We start from the raw sequence: 22,075 nt of genomic DNA, 5'->3' as shown, positions 1-22,075 counted from the left end.
ATGGTTCCTATTTTGAGCTATTCGAGCGTGTAGTCGTCATCATCGTCGGCGGGTGAAGTCTCCGGATGCTTTTTAGTATTCTAGTGACATGAAAATGTGTGCTTTTTAGCAGCACAAGTGACAATATCAACGAATTTATACAGAAGTTACCGGTAGATCACAAGTGCGGAATTCGGCAGAGCTTCGCCGCTTCCCTTCTCCTCACCCCTCTCCTTTTTCTGGATTTTTGGTGGATTTTTTGAGGTCAAATGAGGAGGGAATGAGGGAGGAGGCCTTATATAGGGAGGGCTGACCCGGTCGCCCGCGGGGGAGGGGGGCGACAGGCCCTCCCTGTCGCCCGCGGGAGGGGCGACCGGCCCCCCTGGCGCCTATAGGCTGGGCCCACTGGTCGGTTGCCCCTGGGGTGGGCGACAGGGGCCTGTCACCCGTGGGGGGGGGGGGGGGGCGACAGGGGCCTGTCACCCGTGGGGGGGGGGGGCGACAGGCCCCCTCTTTTTTTTCCTCCAGGGACTTTGTTGCAAATTTGAAGAAGAAAAAAATTTCATTTGAGCCCTGTCGCCCCCATAGGGCGACCGGGGTATATTTTTGAAATTTTCCAAAACGCACATATATTTTTGAAATTTTATTTTTTTAAATATAAAAAAGAAATAACCGCAGTATTAGGCTCATTATGTAATTAGGCCCATTGTGTAATTCTTGGTGTTGGTGGGCATCAAGGCCCGGATGCGTGATTAGGCCCATTATGTAATTACATGCGCTACATTTCCTTTTTTCCTAGGAAAATAAGACCGGCCCAAATCGAATGTTTTCTTCAGCTTTTAATAGGGCGCACGGTTCAACTGTCCTTTTGGCCTATAATGAGCTCCCATTGATACAGTCTATACAGGTTGTAAACTTGTAATTTGGGGAGTAATATTTTTTTTAGATTACACACTTGGGGAGTAATCTTTATAAGATATATCGCGTATTGAAAGTACATTTTCATCGTGAATCTAGTAACACGGACCTTACATTGTCAATCTGTGGAGTAACCATATTCATTGATGGCCAAATTCAAGATAAGGTGCAGCATGCTTCTGAATCGTGTAAACAAGAATATACAAACATGTTACCGTGCCCCTGACATGTCTTACTACAAGTGCCTATCAGCGACAAAAGAAGTCGTCTGGGATACAAAACATCGTTTCTTTTCTTCTTGCACCACACACACACACACACACACACACACACACACACACACACACACACACACACACACACACACACACACACACACACACACACACACACACACACACACACACAAATCATCGTTTCTTTTCTTTTCTTTTCACGAAACACACACAGACAAATCATTATTTTCTTGAGGGTATGTTCGTTGGGCATTCCCTAGCTAGCTAGAAGATTTTTTTCAGGTGCTCTCCCAGGTGGTAGTACATGGTTGACCTGTTTGTTCTGTACTTTTGGCAGCCCAATGCGCGTGCAGTAGTGCAAAATAAAACGCAAGGTACTTCCTCCGTCCAAAAAGGATGTAACTTCCGTTTTCAATAAGTCGAACTAAACACTTTCAAATTTGACCAAATTTATACAGAATAGTATTACTATTTATGTTACAAAATAATTATTACTAGATAATTATGTAATAATATAAATTTTCATACTATATCTGTTTGAAGGCATAAATGTTAGTAATTTTCATATAAATTTAGTTAAATTTAAAACTGTTTGATTTCTTGAAAAGCGAGAGTTGCACTTTTTTTAGTACGGAGGGAGTATACACGTGCTGAGTTGATCAGTCAAGTGACGCCAGGCACGGCCGTTCACGGCCATCGATCAACTGTTTGTCTCGTGCGTGCGAACCGTCATCTTGATCGATCCACCGCACGATTATTCCCTCTGGGCTCTGATCTTTGGCCGCCTTCACTTGATCTCTTGTGCGGAGCAGCCATTCGGCTGTGTTCTCGCTCTTCATTCCTTTTTCTGGTTCAAACTTTTGGACTGATCGACGGTCTACGCATGGCATCATCATCCAACCACTAGGAAATGGAGCAGATACCACACGGCGTAGTTAAAAATAGATAAATCTACCAACTTGCCAACTCGCTCCATCTGATTATTAAAAATACCGAGTGGCGACTGCTACTGGTAACTAGCTAGCTAGCTTAAACCTTTTCATGAACCCAAAGAAGCTACTAACACTAGTCTACTAGCTCCTAGTTAAAAGCTTAACGATGGAGCCACTACATTATTCTAATCTGGGTCCACTAGCAAGTGTATATACATAGGAGTATACGTTTGTTACTATACGGCAGAGGGAGGCAGACGTCGCGTCCACGCTGGAGGTAACCATCACAGTAGTCTACGTCACCAACGAGAGCTAATTAGTAGTACAAGCAGGCAACAGTGGCGGCCAAGCAAAAAGTACGCGGCTGGGCAGACAGTGTCACGGGCTGGTGGACAAGGAGGCAGCAACACGAGGGAAACGGCAACGGGTGTGGTTTAGCTAGCTAGCAGCCAACGCAACGACCAACAGGATCCGTCCATATACATGGAGCGGCAGGGGTCAGTCATGGTCAAATGAGTCATCAGTCTGCTGGGTTTGCAAAAAACACAAAGGACAAACCACGCTGTGTGTGCACACACACGGCAGCTTCTGGGAATTAAGAAGATCTGAAAATACGGGCATGATTAGTTCTCAGCATTGGATTCCGGACAATATTGGGACCATGATCACGCGGGCGGTAGCGCGGTACCATAGGAAAAAAAATGTCCCATCCAAATAATGGGGCTCCAGCAACTGCAAAACAATTTTTGGATTTTAGTCTACAAAATAGAAAAGAGAGAACATCGTGCACATGTATGGTCAGATCTTTGGCCAACCAAAATAATCGACAGAAGGTAATTATCGACGTGGAAATTATGCTTGCGTGGATGCTGCATGCCTCGGCCGGGCCCCCGATCGAGCTTTTATTCCGATCCTTAGCTTGCTTGGGTCCGAAGGATGGAATTGCTAAAAAAAGGAGGCAAACCTTACCTATATATATGTAGATGGCACATGACGCATGTTCTTTTGTTTGTTTCCGGATAGATAGATGGCCATTGATCTCTCGCTCGCAGAGGCCGGGCAAATGAAATCCTGGGGTGATCACTTTAGTTAGTGTTGGAGGCTAAATTTGACAAACCATGGCTGACCGGTCAGACCGGTCTGGGCCTGTGTAATTCAAGTCGAGTTAGATCTGTAATTTAAAGTTCTTTGTAATTCGATTTGAAAGGGATACGTCCTCCTCGGCCTATAAATATAAAGATTATGGCCGATTGAGGGTTTCTAACCCCTAACTCTTCCAATCCCTTTGATGTTCTTCTTGCGTTTCTGCAGCGTTTGAGGACGTCTTGGGTGGCCTGCCGATCTCAAAACAATCCTAGATATTCGAACTCCGACAGGCAGTGGCGAAGCTAAGGCTTGCCGTCGGGGTCGGCCGACCCCGACGAAATTCCAAAAATCCTACACAAAGTACTATTCATAACTGATTTTTAGTGTTGATGACCCCGTCGTAAAACAGTGATGACCCCGGTGGCTGCAATTGGTAGCTTCGCCCCTGCCGACAGGGTACCTACCGAGCTTGAGGTTCTAGGTATTCGCGGGTTCTCTGCGTTCAACCAGTGTGACCGGTTGGTGTGACTGGCCTGGCTATCTCAAGCTCACCGATGAAGATCGTCCGTGATCTGCGCGTTCTAGCACTCGTGTGTGTTGACCAGATTAGCATCAACAATTAGCTAGCCTAGATGGTTTATGTTTGTACTGTCCATGGACCGATGGACGGACAAGGCACGTACGCGCAGAAGCAGCGATGACCCCCGCGGCGTCGCCCGGCGGCCAGCACCGTCCTGCAGCTAGCTGCAGCGGAAGCGCACAGGCGGCCGGCGTCACGGGCCGCCGGAGGCCGGGCGACGATCGACCCACTGATGACTGATCCGCGCATGCATCATGCTCGATCACGCCGGCGGCGGGCCTACGTGCAGAAGAATCTCACACAGACGGGTCCCCGTGAACCTGAAACTATATATCAAACTACTCCTAGCTCCGGCGCCCACCCGCGCAGCGCAGTCCGGTGATGTCAGCTCCATGGTTCTTCAGGCTGCACCCACCCAAGGACTGCGCGGTTCGAATGGGGCCGGCGTGCACGGTCGATGGAATTGAACGGACGGAGGCCGGCCATTCGATCGATCGATCGAGCTCGAGAGCGTCTCGTCGTCCCCCAGTGACCAAGCGATCGAGACGGCGGCTAGCTGCCGCTAGGTTCAGGAATCAGCTGGAGGGACGGGGTGCCTCTAAGCCCTAAAGCCGCCTCGTGACGGCCGTGGCCCCGATGGACCCTCAGCTCTGAACCCATGCCATGCCATGGCGCCATGCCATCTCGATCTGATGGAACTGAGAAAGGCATCGCCGCCGCAGGCTAGGCTAGCTAATCGCGCCCGCCACGGGTCATTGGTGGTGGTCAGGCGGATAAAGGGATCCATCAGATGGTTGCTTTCGTTGGTAGCGGCCCCGGAACATCCATCGATCATCAGGCTTTAATTTGGGGGCCGGGGCTTTGCGCTCCCATCAAAATGTGTTGTTTGTTCTTGTTGTTTCTTCCTCCCTCCTAGTACGTGCGCGCCATGCCGCACTGAGCCATTGACATTGCAAAGGCTGCTTCTTGCTGCTCGGCTAGGGTTCAGGACTTTCAGTCCAGCCCCCAGCCTTGAGTACGCATATGCCCACTTCGATTTGACATTTTCCCCCTCCTCTTCATTCAGTGCTCAGCTTTTAACTGCCACTGATTTTGTGAGTGGTAGTAGTAGTAGTATATAAGGAAACAATGGGCATAGGAATTCGCCTGTATTTGACTGGGTTTGACATGTGTCTGCTTTATTTAGTGCTTTGGTTTCAGTCAACATTTTTGGCAGCCTTGCACGCCACCATCTTGACTTCCTCATTCTACTACACGCTCCTGCTCGCGTCCTGGCCGACCAGACTCCATCAGCAGAATTCAGCACATGCCGCCACCGCACCCGTTGCAGGGTCAGGGCATGGGGGTGATGATCCTGATCCATAGGCAGGAAGGCAGGCAGGCAGGCAGGCATGTAACAAAGCACAAACCTGTGAAGAGCTTACCAATCAACATAATGGGCCAATCATGCAGTAAGTGTAAACGCAGAAAAGCTAACCTTTTCGCTTAGTAGCTAGTATAGCTTTCCTCGCCACTCACTCCCCTTTCTCCTTGCTTAACAACTGCATAAATGAATCGGGAAGCCCATCATGCCGACCTTTTTCTTGTGCATGTCCCGGAGGCCTTTCCACTTTCAAGGCCGAAAAGGCTGCGTGCCCTAATTTAATCCCGCTACCTGAAAGGCATTTCCTTCTACATTTGCGAGCGCGAGATACCAAACCCAATGCCGGGGGAAGAGACGGGCGTTGAAAGGTGGGTGCTGGATAGATGCACAGGCAGAGGCAGGGCACACTGGCCAGCTCGTCAGGAGGACAGAGGACAAGTCATGTCCCTGTGTCTCATGCTTTGATGTTATCTGGTCAAGGGTGTGCTCGATCGGCAGATGCTTTGTTTGAAGCAGCTGAGGTGAGGTGACGTCGAGACATGTGAAAATTCCCAATTAATCTGTCTATTCCTGATCTGTAGTTGACGCCGACTTGCTTTGACACCCAAAAGTGTAAATATTCAGAAGTAGAGTTTTTTTTTTGAAAATACAGAAGTAGAGTTAGATCGGCCCTTTCCGAGGTAGCAGCTTCAGCCTTCATGCACTAAAAGAAAATTAACTGTGCGTACGGCAGCAGCTTCAGCCTTCATGCACCAAAATAAAATTAACTTTGCACGTTGTGAGTTCTGAATTTGTACCGTGTAATTAGAAGAAAAAAAATGTGAGTATCTAAGTTGTACTGTATAATTAGAAGAAAAAAATACTATTGTACGAATTGTTTCATCTTTGCTGTTGAGCTTGAGAAATCAAGAATTCAAAATGGTTTGATTTGCTGGAGCGAAGGATATCACGACTTGCAGCTGCCAGTGCAAGCCTGCAATCTGACTGCTCCTAGCACTGCAGCAGTGCACAAAGCACAGTACAGTGCTCTAGATTAAAACCCGAGGAGTTATTGGCCCGGCTGCAGAGTACAGAATCATAATCTGCATCGAGCAGGATTAGAGGATACTAACAGCAGAAGGTACAAGGGATTTCTCGAGGCCAGTGCATGCATCAGCCATCAGCCATCAGAGGAGCAAAGCATCCGAGCAAGGAAGGCCGGAGGAAAAGACAGAAAGCCCCGCGCCCCGTGTGCGGTAGCTACTGTTTTCTTGCGGAGGGGGAGGGCAGCGATGAGTGTACTCCGGACCAGAGTGATTGCGGGTATCGATCGGGTGGAGGAGGCGATTGCACACTAGCTTTTGCCTCGCCTCGCCTCTCCCCCTCATCCGCTTCCTTTCTGTTTCTCCTCCCCACTCTCTCTCTCTCTCTCTCTCTCTCTCTCTCTGGGCTCCGACGACCTCCAGCTCTCTCAACCCTAGCACGCTGGTTATATCCAGAGCCACCCGTCCCGTCTTCTTCCTCCAACCCGATCGATCGATCGCTGAGCTGAGCTGAGCTGACTCCACCCGCTCCTTGTATGGCAATTCCGCCGCACGGGCAGTACTAGTACGACGTACCAGCAGCTAGTCCCTTGAAGATTCAAGGGGGGTGGCTAGCATAGCGAGGTGCAGTCCCCACCGCTGCCGGAGCAGGACAAGCACTACTAGCTGATCTGGGGCAGCTGCAAGTACCACCACGGCTGCACATGCATGATCGGCCCGCCCGCCCGTGAGATCTGATCCTGCTGCGCCTGCGCCTGCTCCTGCATGCGCGCGAGCTGAAGCTGATCCGTCCGTCATCTGCTTCATCCATCCACACACAAGCGTGCGTGGTAGCAGGCGAGAGAGAGAGAGCGTCGAGAAGAAAGAAGATCTCGTATCGGTCGGGAAGATGATGCTCAAGGATCTGGCAGCGATTCAGCAGCAACAGCAGCTGCAGATGCCCGCCGACGAGAACATGTCCAACCTCACCTCCGCCTCCGGCGACCAGGCCAGCGTCTCCTCCCACCCGCTCCCGCCGCCCGCCAAGAAGAAGCGCAACCTCCCCGGGAATCCAGGTACATACCATGCATCTCAATCATCTCGAATGAATTAATCCCTAGCTATCTAGCCAGCCGATGTATCCACCATGGAATGGATCGACGATCTCGGTGCGGTGCAATTCCAAATTTCCAATTCGATCATGCTGCTGACCGACCGATGAGAATGATCGAATTGATGGGGCTTGTCATCATGCGTCTGATCAGACCCCGACGCCGAGGTGATCGCGCTGTCGCCGCGCACGCTGATGGCGACGAACCGGTACGTGTGCGAGGTGTGCGGCAAGGGGTTCCAACGCGACCAGAACCTGCAGCTGCACCGGCGCGGCCACAACCTGCCGTGGAAGCTCAAGCAGCGCAACCCCAAGGAGGCGGTGCGCAAGAAGGTGTACGTGTGCCCGGAGCCCGGCTGCGTGCACCACGACCCCTCCCGCGCCCTCGGCGACCTCACCGGCATCAAGAAGCACTTCAGCCGCAAGCACGGCGAGAAGAAGTGGAAGTGCGACCGCTGCGCCAAGCGCTACGCCGTCCACTCCGACTGGAAGGCGCACTCCAAGGTCTGCGGCACGCGCGAGTACCGATGCGACTGCGGCACCCTCTTCTCAAGGTCCGGCCATCTTCGATTCTTCGATCTCAAGGTAGGCACCACGTCGCGATTTGATCGATGTATTAACCATGGCTAGGTGCGTGCAGGAGGGACAGCTTCATCACGCACCGGGCCTTCTGCGACGCGCTCGCGGAGGAGAGCGCCAGGGCGGTGACCGCGGCGGCGGTGGCGGCGGCGGGCCAGCACCACCCCGGGATGCTCTTCTCGCAGGGCGGCGACGGCGGCGCCGCGGGCGGGCTGCACCTGCCGGCGGCGGTGCTCGACCACCAGTCGCAGCCGCTGGGCGGCCACGGGATGTCCTTGCAAGAGCTGTGCCTCAAGAGGGAGAGGGAGCAGCAGCAGCAGCAGTTCGTGCCGTCGTGGCTCACACCCCAGCAGCAGCAGCAGCAGCACCTGGAGCTGCAGGCGGCTGGCGCCGGCAGTAACATGGCCGTGTTCGGGTCGGCGAGGCCGCCGCTGGACCAGGACTACATGGGGAGCTCCACGCCGGAGAGCACCGCGCAGCCGGCGGCGGGCCTCGGGTTCGGGGTCTCGCCGTCGTCCTCCGCCGCTGCCACGGCCTCCGCGCACATGTCGGCCACCGCGCTGCTGCAGAAGGCGGCGCAGATGGGTGCAACGCTGAGCCGGCCGTCGAACCAGGGCCAGATGGCGAGCACCCACAGCACCAGCACCACCACTGCTGCCACTGCCAACGCAGGCAACGCGCCTAGCACTGGCGCCGGTGCCGTCGGCTTCGGGGCATCTCACCACTTTGGAGCGGATGAGAGGACCAGCAGGGCCGATCGCGACGCCGGTAGCGGCGGCGGCAATGCCGGCGTGGGTGCCGCCGCCGGAGGCGGCAACGACGGCCTCACCCGGGACTTCTTGGGGCTCCGGGCCTTCTCCCACGGCGACATACTGAGCATGGCCGGGTTCGATCCCTGCATGTCGTCGGCCTCGTCGGCGGCGTACGAGCAAGGGCACCAGAGCAGCAAGCAGCCGTGGCATGTCTAGTCACCGGCTCAATTCCATAGCTCGCCATGGATGAATCATATCCAAGATGAGGTGCAGCATGCATGCATGCACGACATTATTGCTCGATCTTGTCGGAGGAGATCGACCTTGGGGTAAGTCGGATCGATCGAATCCTCAGATCGTTTTTTTCCCCTTGCTGTTGGCACTAGTTTTGATGTTCATTTGGGGGTATGGGCATTTCAATTCTTATATATATGGAAGACTTGCAAACGTTTATGCTACTATATCATAGTTGACTCATGTTCTTGGCCAGAATTTGTACACTTACGTATTATCCATCTGAAGTCAGCGGCTCCTATACTTAATTTGTAAGCATTGTACGAAGCTATACTACACGCAGTCCAGGGTTTACTGGATAACGCTAGCTCTGATCTGTTATGCATGTATGTAGATCCTTGCACGTATGTACCTGTTCAGTGCAAATAGACGTTCACACGTTCCTTCAACTTTCCAAGGGTCAATTTAAAATGATGTGAAATTTCAAAATTGGCATGAAGTTGAATAACATTATACTCTAGAACTGAAAATTTGTGAAGAAACTAAGATGTGCTTATTATAGCCATACCCTTTAAAATTCATTTTGGCCGAATTCTAGAGTTTTGCATTGTCATAGATTTTTTTATATCTATTTTGTAAGGGAAAACAAAATAAATGAATTCAGTTGTATCGTTACACAGTACTGATGAGAAACATATCAATGTAGATAGACAAGTACATGTTTTAGTTGGAAAGTTGCCTAAAATTAGTTACTTATTCAGTTTGGTACTGTGTGCTCCCCTCATTTTTATTTATTTTTCTTAATAACGATTTTTGATAATCTCCGATCTGTAATTTGGTCTGATCTTCTATAATAAAGTTTGTGCGTTTAAATGAAATCAAATAAACAATATATTGGAAATATATTTTCCACAAGAAATATTGGTGGCATTTGCATATGCATGGTCATCAAGAAACAAACTATGGTGATTATTAATGATCACCACAGTGAGTTTAGGGCATCATATCATATTTTTTATGAATAAAGGTCGTCATAATATTTTATTAGAGAAGCTTAAATCAAGACACCTTGATTGTAGCTGGTAAACTAATTTAGTTTTATACGGCCATACTGACAACTGCATTAATTGTTTCCTTCTTTGGAAAACCACTTATCAGTAATATTTACCTTTGTGCTCGATCTATTACAGCATTGTTACTGACAGCTGAGATATTGAACAACAACTTGAGATTAGATAAAAAAAAAGTTGCTACCAATATAATCCTATTGTTAAGAAGAGCAAGCATATAGACATATCTGATTCATTGATAAGCTCCATGAGAATATGTCTCCTCATGCTGAAAAAAGTAACCCGTTCAGTGATAAAAAGAAGAATTATCTTAGGTACAAGGAATGGGCATTGTATTAGTTAACTGCAGTGTACTAGCTAGCTTACACTTTTACCTTTTTCCTGGAACAAGATCGATCATCCAATCTCAGTTAGTACCAAAATTAATCCTAGGCCCATGCTTTTGAAAACTTTGTGCATGAAGAGATAGAGATGCATCAACTTCCATGACTTTTTGCTCTGCATGCATCCAAATTTTTTTTTGAAATAATCTGCATGCATACAAATCAGTGAAAGCTTCTACTACTTGTGTATCAAACCTTTTGGGCGCGCATTCAAAAGGTTTTTGTGGGTGATGCGTTTGTCTGTTTCGAAAGAGAGTCTTATTCACCTATCATCACACATGGAAGAGAAGCAGTACTACTTGCTACTACTAGCCAGGCATTGTAGTTTCTTGCCTTTTTTTTCCTTTTTACCACTGTAGTTTTTCCAAGTACACCATGATTGCACACAGAGAACTCAGCCATGCAAACAAAGCATGCATCAAGCGAGTTCCTTTCCTTTTGGCCCTGCCCCGGTGATGATAAATGTTTTTGCATATTTCCCCCTTGTCTTGTTCCGGGGAATCTCCATGATTTCATGGCAGCAGCTTTTGTACCATGCATGAACATTAGCTTCAAATTGCCCCCATCATTCAAATCTTGCTGGACAACCACCATCATTATTATTGGCTCTCATGTTTACCGTTCTCTCTCTGGATAGTAAAGTTGAATGCATGAACATTAGTACAAGGAATGAAGGATGCTGGATGCGAGTTCTTTTTCTCTAGTACTAGCTGTGTAGACTGTAGTCTGTTGTTGACTTGTCATGCACTCATGCTGTAGCACTGGTAGAGTTGCTTGCAGTCCATGGCCTACTACGCAGAGTAGCGTAGTGTGGCTTGGCCGGCGGGGAGGGGCTTGCTGGCACTGTTGGCATGTGAGATGCTAGAGAGAGAGAGAGAGAGAGAGGAGAGGAGAGGAGAGGAGTGCACGCAGCCACGCACACACTGTATGGGTATCCTGCAGGTGCAGCAGGCTGCTATACTTGTAAGTTTGGAACGGAGCATAGACTAGTGCGTGCGTGCATGCCCCGCTTTCCACATCAAATATTCCGCGCATCAAAGTTTGGGCGTGCCTCCAAGGGCTACGCGACAACCGCGCCTTCACGTGTCCCTTTCCCAGTCAGCGTGTGTGCGGCTCTCCTCTCTTTCTCTTCTCTCTCTGCAAACAAAGCTTGGCTCGAAATTTTGAAGATATATTTTTTCAGAAAAAAATGGAGCGAGAGAGAGAGAGTGTTTGTGCAGGAGTGCAGCAGATGCCGATCTGTGATGTGGTGTTGTCAACGGGGTCAGGGTGTGTTGGTGATGACTGATGAGGAGGAGTGCACGCTCTCCTCGGTCAAAAAACACGACAAGCGCGCACCGTTAAATGCTTACAGAGCAGCAAGCAGCTGCTGCCTAGTATACCATAATACTCCGTTTGTTTCAAAATATACCATAACACTCCGTATGCTACGTACATTACACATGCAGTCACTATTTTTCCTTGTGCGGTTCGAGAGAGAGAGAGAGAGAGAGAGAGAGAGAGAGAGAGAGAGAGAGAGAGAGAGAGAGAGAGACGAGTACTGCCACAGACTGCATGCGAACCCACAATGTCACCTGGCTTCATCCAGTGTCATTGCTCACGGATCAACAAGTCATGGAGGAGCTAGCCGCTGAGAAAGAGAGAGATCATATGAGAGAGAGAGAGAGAGAGAGAGAGAGAGAGAGAGAGAGAGAGAGAGAGAGAGCCGACCGTGTTAGAAAGAGATGGATCATGAGGGAGACTGCGACCGTCTCTGTACATGGCGTGGCAATTGGGACGCGCCCCAGCTTTCCTTTGCAAATCGCAAAGCCTACTCCTCGGCTCCTCCTTCCCCTCGCACGCTTTCTTTCTTTCTTCTGGGGTCCTTGCATTGCGTCGACCCGTCGGAAAGGGTCGCTGCCGTGCTCGGCGTCCATCACGAGGCCGTGGCGGCAGCCCTTGTTCTGTGGGGTTCCTAGCCCACTACGCCCTGTAGTGTCTATAGCCGCTCAAGCCCACCGTACTTTAGCAGCTACCACACTGTCCCAGCTCTCCCCAACCAGCCTCTACACTCTACAGCTCGATCAGCTCTACCCTCCATTAGTGGCGGAGTCAGGAATTTGCGGCTGGGTATGCTAAATATAAAAAAAATCAAAGAAAAAAAATCGAAGTTAATACACAATATAATGAACGATTAAGTTATACCGGCCATATCAAATCCATAATAATAACCAGTGACGGCCTCCTTCGTGCTGGTGCTGGGGCGTTGGCACTAGGGCGGCGAGGCGGCTGCGGACTGCCATTGGCGGAGTTGCCGTTGCCGAGATGGGGAGGTCGGGAGGTGGGAGACGAACTGCCGGACGCCAGTCTGGGGACAGGCGGAGGGCCAAGGGCCGAGAGCCGAGGGTCGGAGGCGCATTGGGGCGGACATGAAGCCAGGGGGACGGGGGCGAGCCGCAAGCAAAGAGAGAGAGCGATTCTTTTGTATTTTGGGCTTCCTTGTTGGGTTTTGTTGAACTGGGACTATAAGTTTGTATATAATACTCCCTCCGTCCCAAAATAAGTGTAGTTTTTTGCTTTCAAATGTTGTCCCACAAATAGTGTAGTTTTATCTTGTAATAAGATCCATCTAATTAAAGCGCAATACCAAGTATCAAAAAAGCATTGCATTGAAAAGCGTAGTGCCAATCAAATATTTAGTAGATATTATTTTTTCTAGTTCTAATGTGTATGCATGCATTGAGGATATGGAAAACCAAATAAATAACACAGTTTTCTATCACAATTGATAGAAGTAATTAGGGGTAACAAAATCATTTCATTGGATGAGTAATGTGTCTGAAATTTTCTAAAACTACACTCTTTGTAAGACGGAAGAAGTAGTATATATCTATGAATACATATTAGTATTTTCCCCTAAATCTTGGGTATGCCTAGGCATACAGGGGCATACCCCTGGCGCCGCCACTGCCCTTCCATGCAACGGCCCTGTTTGGTTTCTCCTAGTATTTCTAGCACACGCATTCCAAAAAAAGAATCTTATATATATGGAGTACTAAACGAAATTTATTTGAAAAACCTTTTCATAGATGCGTGTAACTTTTCGTGACAAATCTAATGACGGTAATTAATCGATGATTGGCTACAGTAACCATCCTCAAATCATGCCGTCAAAGACCTCATTAAATTCGTCTCGCGAAGTAGCGCGGGGTTGTGAAGTTAGTTTTGTAAAATGTCATTATTTAGAATCTCTAATTATTGGTCAAAATTTGTACTACTTGTGTGGTACCAAGGAAACCAAACACTGCACCGCCTTGCATCTGCAATTCTCGTGTTCCTACTACTCCTAGATGCCTGTGCACGCTGCTGCGTTCATCTGCGTTTTTTTTCTGTGTGAGAGAGAGACGAAGTGTGATGTGTACACACAGAGCGAGCATGGTGATCATCGTATGGGTGCAGACCCATCGATAATCGATCGAGATAGAGGTCAAGGACGTACGACGACACAGAAAGCCTAAACTTTTGTAGCCGTTGACATGGGAGCTCGAGCCGGCAGCGGCTACTCACCTGCTAGCTACCGATCGAGGGGCGCCATTTCTGTCTCGGATGCTTCGACCTTTCGGGGCTGAAAAGGAGTGCATGTCTCCCTCCCCCATGTGCCTGCTTGTCTTTGACAGTGCTGTTGCATCCTTGCATCGGAGGAGAGATCTCCCCAAGTGTTTCTTTTCTCCCTAATGGTTTGGTATCCGTGTGTCGAATTGTCGGTTTAGGGTTGACTGTTTATCGGTGTCTTTCTTGGTCGGATCAATTTTTTAAGCGTGCTTTACGCACATAAAGTTTGACGATTCAGTAGACATGCATCCTAATCGCCTGTCTTGGTTGGAGTGGTGGCTGTCAGAATCTTCTCGTACTACAGTACAGTGGAAGACTATCTTGCAGGTGCGAGGCAGACCTGTGCTTAACAACTGCATTAGTCTTACAGCTCGTATCGGATCGAATTAATAAGGACAGGCTTCTTAAGTACTAACTTTATTCTTGATTTTATATTCCGGATTTAAAATTTGAAATATCTGGGATATTCAAAACATGCAAAAGGAAAAAAAATTGCGTAGGACGTATACGGAGGCACAAGGAGCGCACCCTGTTAATAATAATTTTGTTTGAGAAGAAGAAAAAATCCATCGATATCGCACCTGCATCTTTTTTAAGCCTATAATATCACACACATCTCTCTATCGTGGCAACGGTGCAAAATTGTCAGCATAGTTGGCCGTGATTTTCCTCCTTACAGAAAAGTTAGTGGGTCGTTGGATGGGCCCAAGTTGGGCCATCGCGTCTGACTCTGCGAGCCCAACTGCGCAGGGCGAGCCCAGCAAGCGGCAGGATCCCCTCTTCAAAGTTACTGAATTCCATCAGTACAGGCAAAGGTCATGGTTGAGCATCGAGTGGCCGTCTCTTTGTGCAAGCTCTATCACTCTTCGCTTGCACTGCACTTGTCTAATTTGTTCTAAATTTGCAGCATCCAGCCCACAGCTTTTGTGATCCTCCTCAACTGAAGCACAAAATGAAACTTCGAGAGAGAAAAAAATGTGAGAAAGCGGCCTTGTAACCAAATCAAATTGACCCTGTCTCCAACAACTTCGACAGAGAGCTCAGTAGCCAATTCTCATGCTACAGTATATTCTCAAAGTGGGGGAAGCGGACCTGCAAATGTGTATTAACGGCTTGTCTAGATGTGGTTATGCTGAAGAGTCTTCACCAACTTAGGCATCACTCTCAAGAATGTTTTTCCCCTTGCAAACACAAGGAACTTAACTGGAGGTCTGGAGCAATTAGTCAGAACCAAGAATCTGTCATTCTCATACCAGCAAACGTCAGTGTACAACAGGTCTGTCGAAATCCACAAGCCCAAAGAAACGTAGTCTGAATCTATACACATCAACAGCCCTAGTAAACAACTGACAGGATAAAAGATTAAGCACATTTATACTGCTAATTAAACAAAAAGAACTCAAAAACTCAAACTAAGAAGCTGTAAAAGGGAAGAGAGGTATCAGGGTTCTGGAGTATGGTCACATGTGCGGTTTGCAACCCATCGATTTGAAGGTAGATCACAGCAGTCCACAGCAGAGCTTATTAAACCTCCAGCAGTCCACAGCTCAGGCTACACTCTGCTACTCTGATGAGATCCTGAACTACAAAGCTTTTATCTCCAGATGCATAATTTACACTAGCTCAGCTTGAAACTCTTTTATTCCCGATGAACCGAATATTATATCCCTGTCTTCACAAAACCAGAAGATGAGCAAAAATTTCCTCACCTGCCACTATATTGCGAGCGTGTCTCATAATCTGGAGAGACACCATGCTCGCTCATGCTCCCCCTTGACAGGCTTCGCAACCTCTGCCAGAACGTCCTGTTCTTGCCGGTCATCAGTGGGCCTGAACTGGACTGATTGCGGAAAGAGCCTGAGTCGGCAGCAGGAGTGAAGACTGGCGTGGAGCCAAATATCTCGGATATCAGCACTCTCTCTGCTTCCATTCCAGTGACGTCATAAACTGCTGTACAATGCATGGGCAATTCCTGGCTGAATCTTCCTGATGCAAGGCCATCGTCACCCTCGCTGCACACTAGTTTTAAGGCCTGCACTACTTCACCCATGCTGGGGCGGTGCGCAACCTCAGGTTGTACGCACATTGATGCGATGGCAGCCGCTTTTGCTACATTGTCCAGTGGCACATTAGGGCCAAGAAGTGGATCGACAGCTTGGCGTAGGCTCAGAACATTTGTTAGAAGGGGCCGAGCCCATGCAACTAGGTTTTCTTGCCCTGCAGGCCGAGACATGTCCACAGGCTTCCTGCCAGTAAGGAGCTCAAGCAATACAACTCCATAACTGTACACATCACTCTTTACAAGGAGATGCCCTGTCATCGCGTACTCAGGTGCAACATAGCTGAGAAGAAAGCCAAGAGATCATGTTTTTGCGTAAACGTATTCATGAAAAAAGGAGATGGGGATATGGTTCATACCCGAATGTTCCCATGACACGAGTGGAGATGTGCTGGTTGCCCTCCCCCCTCGCCGTCCTGGCCAGTCCAAAGTCTGATACTTTTGGTGTGAAATCATGCTCCAGAAGAATGTTGCTTGACTTGAAATCACGATGAATCACACAAGGGCTTGAATCTTCATGTAGATATGCGAGTGCTCGTGCTGCCCCCAGGGCTATCTTCATACGGGAATTCCAATCAAGTGGAGCTGTCTCACGATCCACTCCTACAATGAGCAAACAGAAAAAAAGAAGGCACTGCTTAAGTCAATTCTTGAAACTTCAACATATAATTTATCCTGCAAATACATACCATGCAAATGGGATTCTACACTGCCATTTGGAATAAGCTCGTATACCAGACACCGTGCATTCTCCTCGATGCAGATGCCTAACAACTTGACCAAATTCCGGTGGTGCAAACGGCCCAGCATCTCAACCTCAGCCAAGAACTCTCGCTCACCCTGGCCATCATATCTCTTTAGAACCTTCACCGCAACCGTTGTACCATCTTCAAGTGTGCCCTGGTAGACACATCCAAAGCCACCTTCGCCAAGAACTTTTGAATCATCAAAGCCATTTGTGGCCTTGTCAATCTCAGCAAATTTGAATGTTTTTGCTTGCCCTGCGTATGTTGCAATACTTGAGCCCAGGGAACCTGATGGACCTGAAGGTGAACTATGGCGACCAGCACCAGCTAAAAGCATGTGACCAGTGCCTGCAATTATTTGAGATGGTCGAGAAGGAAAATTAGGCTAGCGAAAGTGGACATATTATTCTAACAAGGACATGTAACAGGATGCAGAACTGTAGAGAAAGCCTTTGAACTGAAAAGCTATTGCAAGCACTGTTGGCTGCCATTTCAAATAAGAATTTACTCTGAAAAGCAATGAGAAATAATATTTTCTTATTGACTATAAATTCACGGTGAATTCCAACAGCACATTGGCACCAATTCACTAAAAAAATAGTAACCTGTTATTCCACCAAGAATTAAAGAGCTAATGTAAGCTATATCACAATTTGGTGCAACTATGGAATTAGCAGACTATCAACACATACCGGATGACCTAGAAAATTTTGGAAGTACACTATGTGCAAATCCTTGAGCTGTGTCACTTGGACCCCTGAACTTGAGTATCAGCAACCATGCAGCCAGACAGCAAATAATCAATGCTATAATGGTAGACAAAACAGCAATAGCGATTAGGCTGCCATTCACTTTTCTCTTGGGTCTTCTTACATCGACCCCTAGAGGCTTCATTGCTCTCGCATTTCTGTTGTTGCCTAATGCCCCATCACCAACACCTTCTGGTGCTGAAGGTGGTGAAGGAGGAAGCCCTGCACAGAATTCATATTTCTTGGTAAGAACTAGTGGTGCAGAATTTCAACATGTTCAACAAATGAGATGTGCATGATTTGTTTGATACCGCATTGCCCACTATACGTCTATGCGAGCAATAATAGATTTGACAGTAAAAAGAACACCAAATATAAAATGGGCAGGACACTAGCAAGACCACGGACCTGGATATACAACATAGAGAATCTCATAGTCCCCAAAGACTGATGGTTTTAAAGAAACTTTTTTGCTCCACAAGCTTTCAAATGCTGAAAATGCTGTAGCATTGTCGAACTTCGTTTGCATTGGTACTAGATCAACAAGAACCATTGTTTTGTCAGGTTGATCACTGGCAACATTTGCACCCATCACACGGACCTGCCTCTGTGCCATGTTTACCCCAGAAGATACCTCCTCAGAAAAATCAGAGACCAACGGAAAGAATGAATAAAGATCAACACTTAGACGAATTCCGACTCTGATTGGTAGAACACAGGCACATGGGGCTCCCGCAGGTGGATCTGTTAGAGGCTCAGAGCATGATAATGAATTGCAATCTGCATTTCACAGGCTCAACATGTAAGAAATCGCCAATATCATACACCATACAGGTAATATTAGATCCGATTTGAAATGATAAACGTAAGAGAACATATATGCAAAAAGTGTACCTGAATTAGGTGGTGGCGGAGGTAATGCCCAAATCGGATGAGCTGATGGTGCCTTTGGCTCTGGCAGGGGAGGGATTGGAGGCAGAGTAGGAGAAATATGATGCCCTAAAAATTCAGCAGTTTGGTGTTTTGTATTGGCATGAGGAAAAAGCATTAACAAGCGAGGCAAAGAAACAAGGCCATCAACATACTTTTCTTTCCGTTTGTGGGACCCCTCGATGATGCTGGTGAAGGAGATGGGGGTTGTACAGGAAAGCGTGGGTGTCCTGGACAGGAAAAAAAGATACATGAAAGTCGTCAGCATGCGAGATGAATACAATGCATAAACAGACATATTAGCTCAGACTACCTTGAGGCATTGGTGGAGGTGCATGGTGATTTTGCCTTTTAGCCCCAGTCTGTTTGGGAGCTAGTGAGATCTCGGGCCCTGTAAGGCATACCTTTTAGATCCATGGTCAGAACTCAGAACTGACAATATTTAGGCTGCAGGTGGAAGTGTATTTTAAGACCTTGAGTGTGCGATGGCGGGAAAGATGGGGCAATCGATGGAGTTGCTACATTCTTGGGATTCTTGGATTTCCATACCCGAGCAGGAGATCTACTAGTGGGCGCCGATTTTGGAGCTAAACTTGGTGGTGAGGGTTGGGCATGGGACACTGATGAAGCATTCTTCGGAATTGAAGGCATGTTTGTGTTCTGGAGCAAAGGACTTGTTGCAGGCGCAGATCCTGAAACGAGGAATTTTGGTTGACAAGCTACATTATCATATACAAGTGGACACAGCCTAAGTTTATTAACTAAGATTACCTGTAACGGGTGATTTGTGAACTGGGACAGTTTGACCAGTGGATTCCTTTGGAGGCGATGCCTGTGGAACGTGATGCTTCTTGAGATTTGCAGGAGGGGAAGTATTTGCTGGGGGCACTATGTTTCCTAAATATTAAAAAATATTCAAATATTTAGAACAGAGGTACTGAAGAAACCACAATCAAATTGATGAAATCAGGTAACTTTATCATCACCACTCTTATGCTCAGTATTTGGAGCCTCTGCCTGCTGTTGCGGTGCTTGTACAATAACAGGTGATGTGATCGGCGGATTTACACGTGGAACTGCTTTTCAAGAAATTGGAAAATGAGAAGAGATATGGAACCTGAGTGATTTGATCTACTTTCAGGGATAAAGTTTACCCGAAGCGGAACCACTCTTATGCTCAGTATTTGGAGCCTCTGCCTGCTGTTGCGGTGCTTGTACAATAACAGGTGATGCAATCGGCGGATTTACACGTGGAACTGCTTTTCAAGAAATAGGAAAATGAGAAGAGATATGGAACCTGAGTGATTTGATGTACTTTCAGGGAAAAAGTTTACCCGAAGCAGGAGGAATAGCAGGAAAATTTCCTGAAGGTGGGTATGGCAGAACGTCATTTGCTGGAGGGGGCAATGCAGGGGATGGATGAGGCGGTACTACAAATATTTTTCGTCAGTGAGGTGCGATCTCTGCAGAAAGAATTCATGGAATCAAGAGTCAATCAGAACATATACCTGAACCAACCGGCCTATTTGGTTGATTGTTCACAGATGGAGGTGGCACGACAGGTGGATTAGGATTGAGGGCAATAGATGGAGCAGGAGCCTGAACAGAAGGCAGCACTGCAGGTGTCCCGGGAAGAATTGGCGTGGGATTTTCAACTGAAGCTTGTGGAGGAGCTACTGGTGCAGCAACCTCAACAGTAGGATCAGGGGGTGCAACTTTAGTTGGAGGAGGCGCATTGTATTCTACAAAATATATGTTAGATAGGTACACATCAGGATGAAATATCATATCTAACTGCAGGGCCAACAACAAAATTGAGGAGGACGAGCTACCTTTAGGGGAAGTTACTGGACTCGGGGCATTTCGCGGCTCAGTGGGAGCAGCAGGACTAACAGCTGACTTCTCTGGGGAAGGTGCTGATGGAGTAGATGAAACAAAGCAATGCAGGGGGCTACAGTAAGATGCTGATTATGGTCTGAGAACATAATAAGATGCTGTGTTGGAAATTCAGAGGTACCTGTTGGAACAGTTACTGGACCAAGAGCAAATGCAGGTTCAGGAGGGCTAGAAGCTTGTCCTTGGTTTGCAGGAGAATCAGTGATAACAGGAGAAGGGGCCAGAGTAGTACCTACAGCAAATAACACAAGTTCATGGCACGGGCTACAATTATGTACACTCTCTGCAATTACAAGATCTTACAATCATCAGGTTACTGGCAGAGGAAAATTACCAGTGCCGTGTCACACCCTACCGTGGAGCATAACAAAGAGCAATGATGATGCAAGTACAGGGCATGGAAATGCCCGTCACATTTATGCAGTCATCCCAAGCATTTCAATGAGAAAGCTACAGCCTACAGCAAGCCAGGACGAGAGCTAGAGCTGCCAAGCTACCGACATTGCAGCACCCATCTTAATTAAAATTCAGAAACAGAAATTCCATTTGATTCTAGCAATTTCAGAGCATCCACCCCACAATTCACCCAAATTCTGAAGTAAAATCTCAGAACCGCAATTCCTCCGCCATGGATCAGTCGAACAACACATGCATTGCAGAGAAAATAATCGATCCAGAACTCGAAATTACTCCGACAAATCACACACTATTCTGCTGAAATTGCTGAACCGAGGCTGGGAAGAAAACATACGGAGAAACAGCCCCGCCTCCGCATTGCTAAGCCTCAAGCCAGCTGAGCGCCACACACGGCCCTCCCCGATAAACCAGAGCAAAGGGGGGAGCTTGAGTTGAAAAGGCTTCTGCAATGTGTGAAGCTGTGCTCACCTCTGGATCCAAGAGCCGAAGCAAGAAGAAGCGCGACAAGAGCAAGAGTCCGCATCTCGTCCCTCACACGCGCCGCCGCCGCCGCCGCCGCCGCCGCCGCAGTGGGGAACAGCAAGCCCAGCAGCAGCCGTCAATGCCGCCACAGATCACAACCGTGCCGGCTCCGCCGCGGCAACGCTCCTCCCCCCGCAACCGCAAGAAGCCCCTGAAGCGCAGCAGCAAGACGACGGAGCCTGACCAACATTTTGGCAGCACGCCATGGAGGACACCAAACCCATGTGGAGGAGGAGGAGGAGGAGGAGAAGGCTGGGCAGTGGGAGGAGGAAGAGGGGAAGGTGCCACCCCGGAGGCAAGAGCAAGACAGCGCCACCAGCCCACCAGCACCACCGCCTGTACAAGTACCAGTAGCAGTAGAGCGAGCAGTGGTGTGGTAGTAGAGTACTAGTAGCTAGGAATAAATTACTAGCATCCTCGTCCTACCAGCAGAAAAAAAAATCCTACGAGTTCAAAAAAAAGGATAAAGCTTTGGTTGGAGGAAGAAACAAGCTAATCGAGGGGGAGTAAACTAAACATTCCTTGCTTCCAACCCGCACCCTCCTCTCATGATCTCATCCTGAAGGTGAAGGAGCGTGCAGGGCACATGCTGGGATCACTAACTAATCTCGGGGGATGAAGGGACGAACAAAAGGGCGGGAGGGAGAATCTTGGTTGGGTGTAGCCGCGGGGTAATTATTGAGCTGTACCCGCATGGAAAGATGCAATCTTTGGGTAATTAATCCGGGCATAAGGCTGGTTCCAACGGGGGTAGGTACCGACCCGGCTACCGACCCGCGCCGGTCGGTAAGCGCGGAAATCGAGAGCGCGGGGCGGTAGCGCTACCGACCGGCGTTGGAGCCGCGCGCGTTCGGTACCGACCCGGCGTCCGGTCGGCTGCCACATGGCGCTCTGTGATTGGCCAACGGCTGCCACGTCAGCTAGCCGTTGTAATTAGCCGT

The 22,075-nt window shown here is 48.4% G+C and overlaps 2 protein-coding genes across 7 annotated transcripts; one reads left to right on the top strand and one right to left on the bottom strand.

Annotated features, from left to right (window-relative positions):
- The first annotated feature begins 6,348 nt into the window (after positions 1-6,348).
- LOC120705712 (protein indeterminate-domain 7-like) lies at positions 6,349-9,130 on the top strand. Its single transcript, XM_039990203.1, has 3 exons — positions 6,349-7,171; positions 7,361-7,760; positions 7,847-9,130. Exons 1-3 carry the CDS (start codon positions 7,006-7,008, stop codon positions 8,751-8,753), a joined length of 1,473 nt encoding a protein of 490 aa, XP_039846137.1. The 5' UTR covers positions 6,349-7,005; the 3' UTR covers positions 8,754-9,130.
- A 5,905-nt stretch (positions 9,131-15,035) lies between these two features.
- Positions 15,036-21,770, bottom strand: LOC120705711 (receptor-like serine/threonine-protein kinase ALE2). Of its 6 annotated transcripts, none has more exons than XM_039990199.1 (17): positions 21,081-21,770; positions 20,317-20,427; positions 20,132-20,215; positions 19,808-20,041; positions 19,634-19,693; positions 19,454-19,558; positions 19,286-19,375; positions 19,071-19,196; positions 18,773-18,991; positions 18,613-18,690; positions 18,455-18,529; positions 18,264-18,368; positions 17,778-18,149; positions 17,313-17,591; positions 16,564-16,968; positions 16,234-16,477; positions 15,036-16,157 (listed from the first exon to the last, which is right to left on the bottom strand). In XM_039990199.1, exons 1-17 carry the CDS (start codon positions 21,133-21,135, stop codon positions 15,521-15,523), a joined length of 3,279 nt encoding a protein of 1,092 aa, XP_039846133.1. In that variant the 5' UTR covers positions 21,136-21,770; the 3' UTR covers positions 15,036-15,520. The 6 variants fall into 6 exon arrangements, with proteins under 6 accessions (XP_039846133.1, XP_039846134.1, XP_039846130.1 ...); XM_039990200.1 differs by having other exon boundaries at positions 19,454-19,555; XM_039990196.1 differs by having other exon boundaries at positions 19,634-19,729; positions 21,081-21,769.
- Between the last annotated feature and the right edge of the window lie 305 nt (positions 21,771-22,075).

Source organism: Panicum virgatum, chromosome 5K (genome assembly GCF_016808335.1).
Source record: "Panicum virgatum strain AP13 chromosome 5K, P.virgatum_v5, whole genome shotgun sequence".
NCBI lineage: Eukaryota > Viridiplantae > Streptophyta > Magnoliopsida > Poales > Poaceae > Panicum > Panicum virgatum.
This window is presented reverse-complemented; position numbering and strand designations above follow the sequence as displayed.

Coding starts and splice junctions, on each gene's coding strand:
- LOC120705712 (XM_039990203.1), top strand. CDS start 7,006: ATGATGCTCAAGGATCTGGCAGCGATTCAGCAGCAACAGCAGCTGCAG. Junction 7,172..7,360: donor CAACCTCCCCGGGAATCCAG/GTACATACCATG, acceptor GCGTCTGATCAG/ACCCCGACGCCGAGGTGATC. Junction 7,761..7,846: donor TGCGGCACCCTCTTCTCAAG/GTCCGGCCATCT, acceptor AGGTGCGTGCAG/GAGGGACAGCTTCATCACGC.
- LOC120705711 (XM_039990196.1), bottom strand. CDS start 21,135: ATGCGGACTCTTGCTCTTGTCGCGCTTCTTCTTGCTTCGGCTCTTGGA. Junction 19,559..19,633: donor TGCTATTCCTCCTGCTTCGG/GTAAACTTTTTC, acceptor TTTCTTGAAAAG/CAGTTCCACGTGTAAATCCG. Junction 18,691..18,772: donor CCCGCCATCGCACACTCAAG/GTCTTAAAATAC, acceptor TATGCCTTACAG/GGCCCGAGATCTCACTAGCT.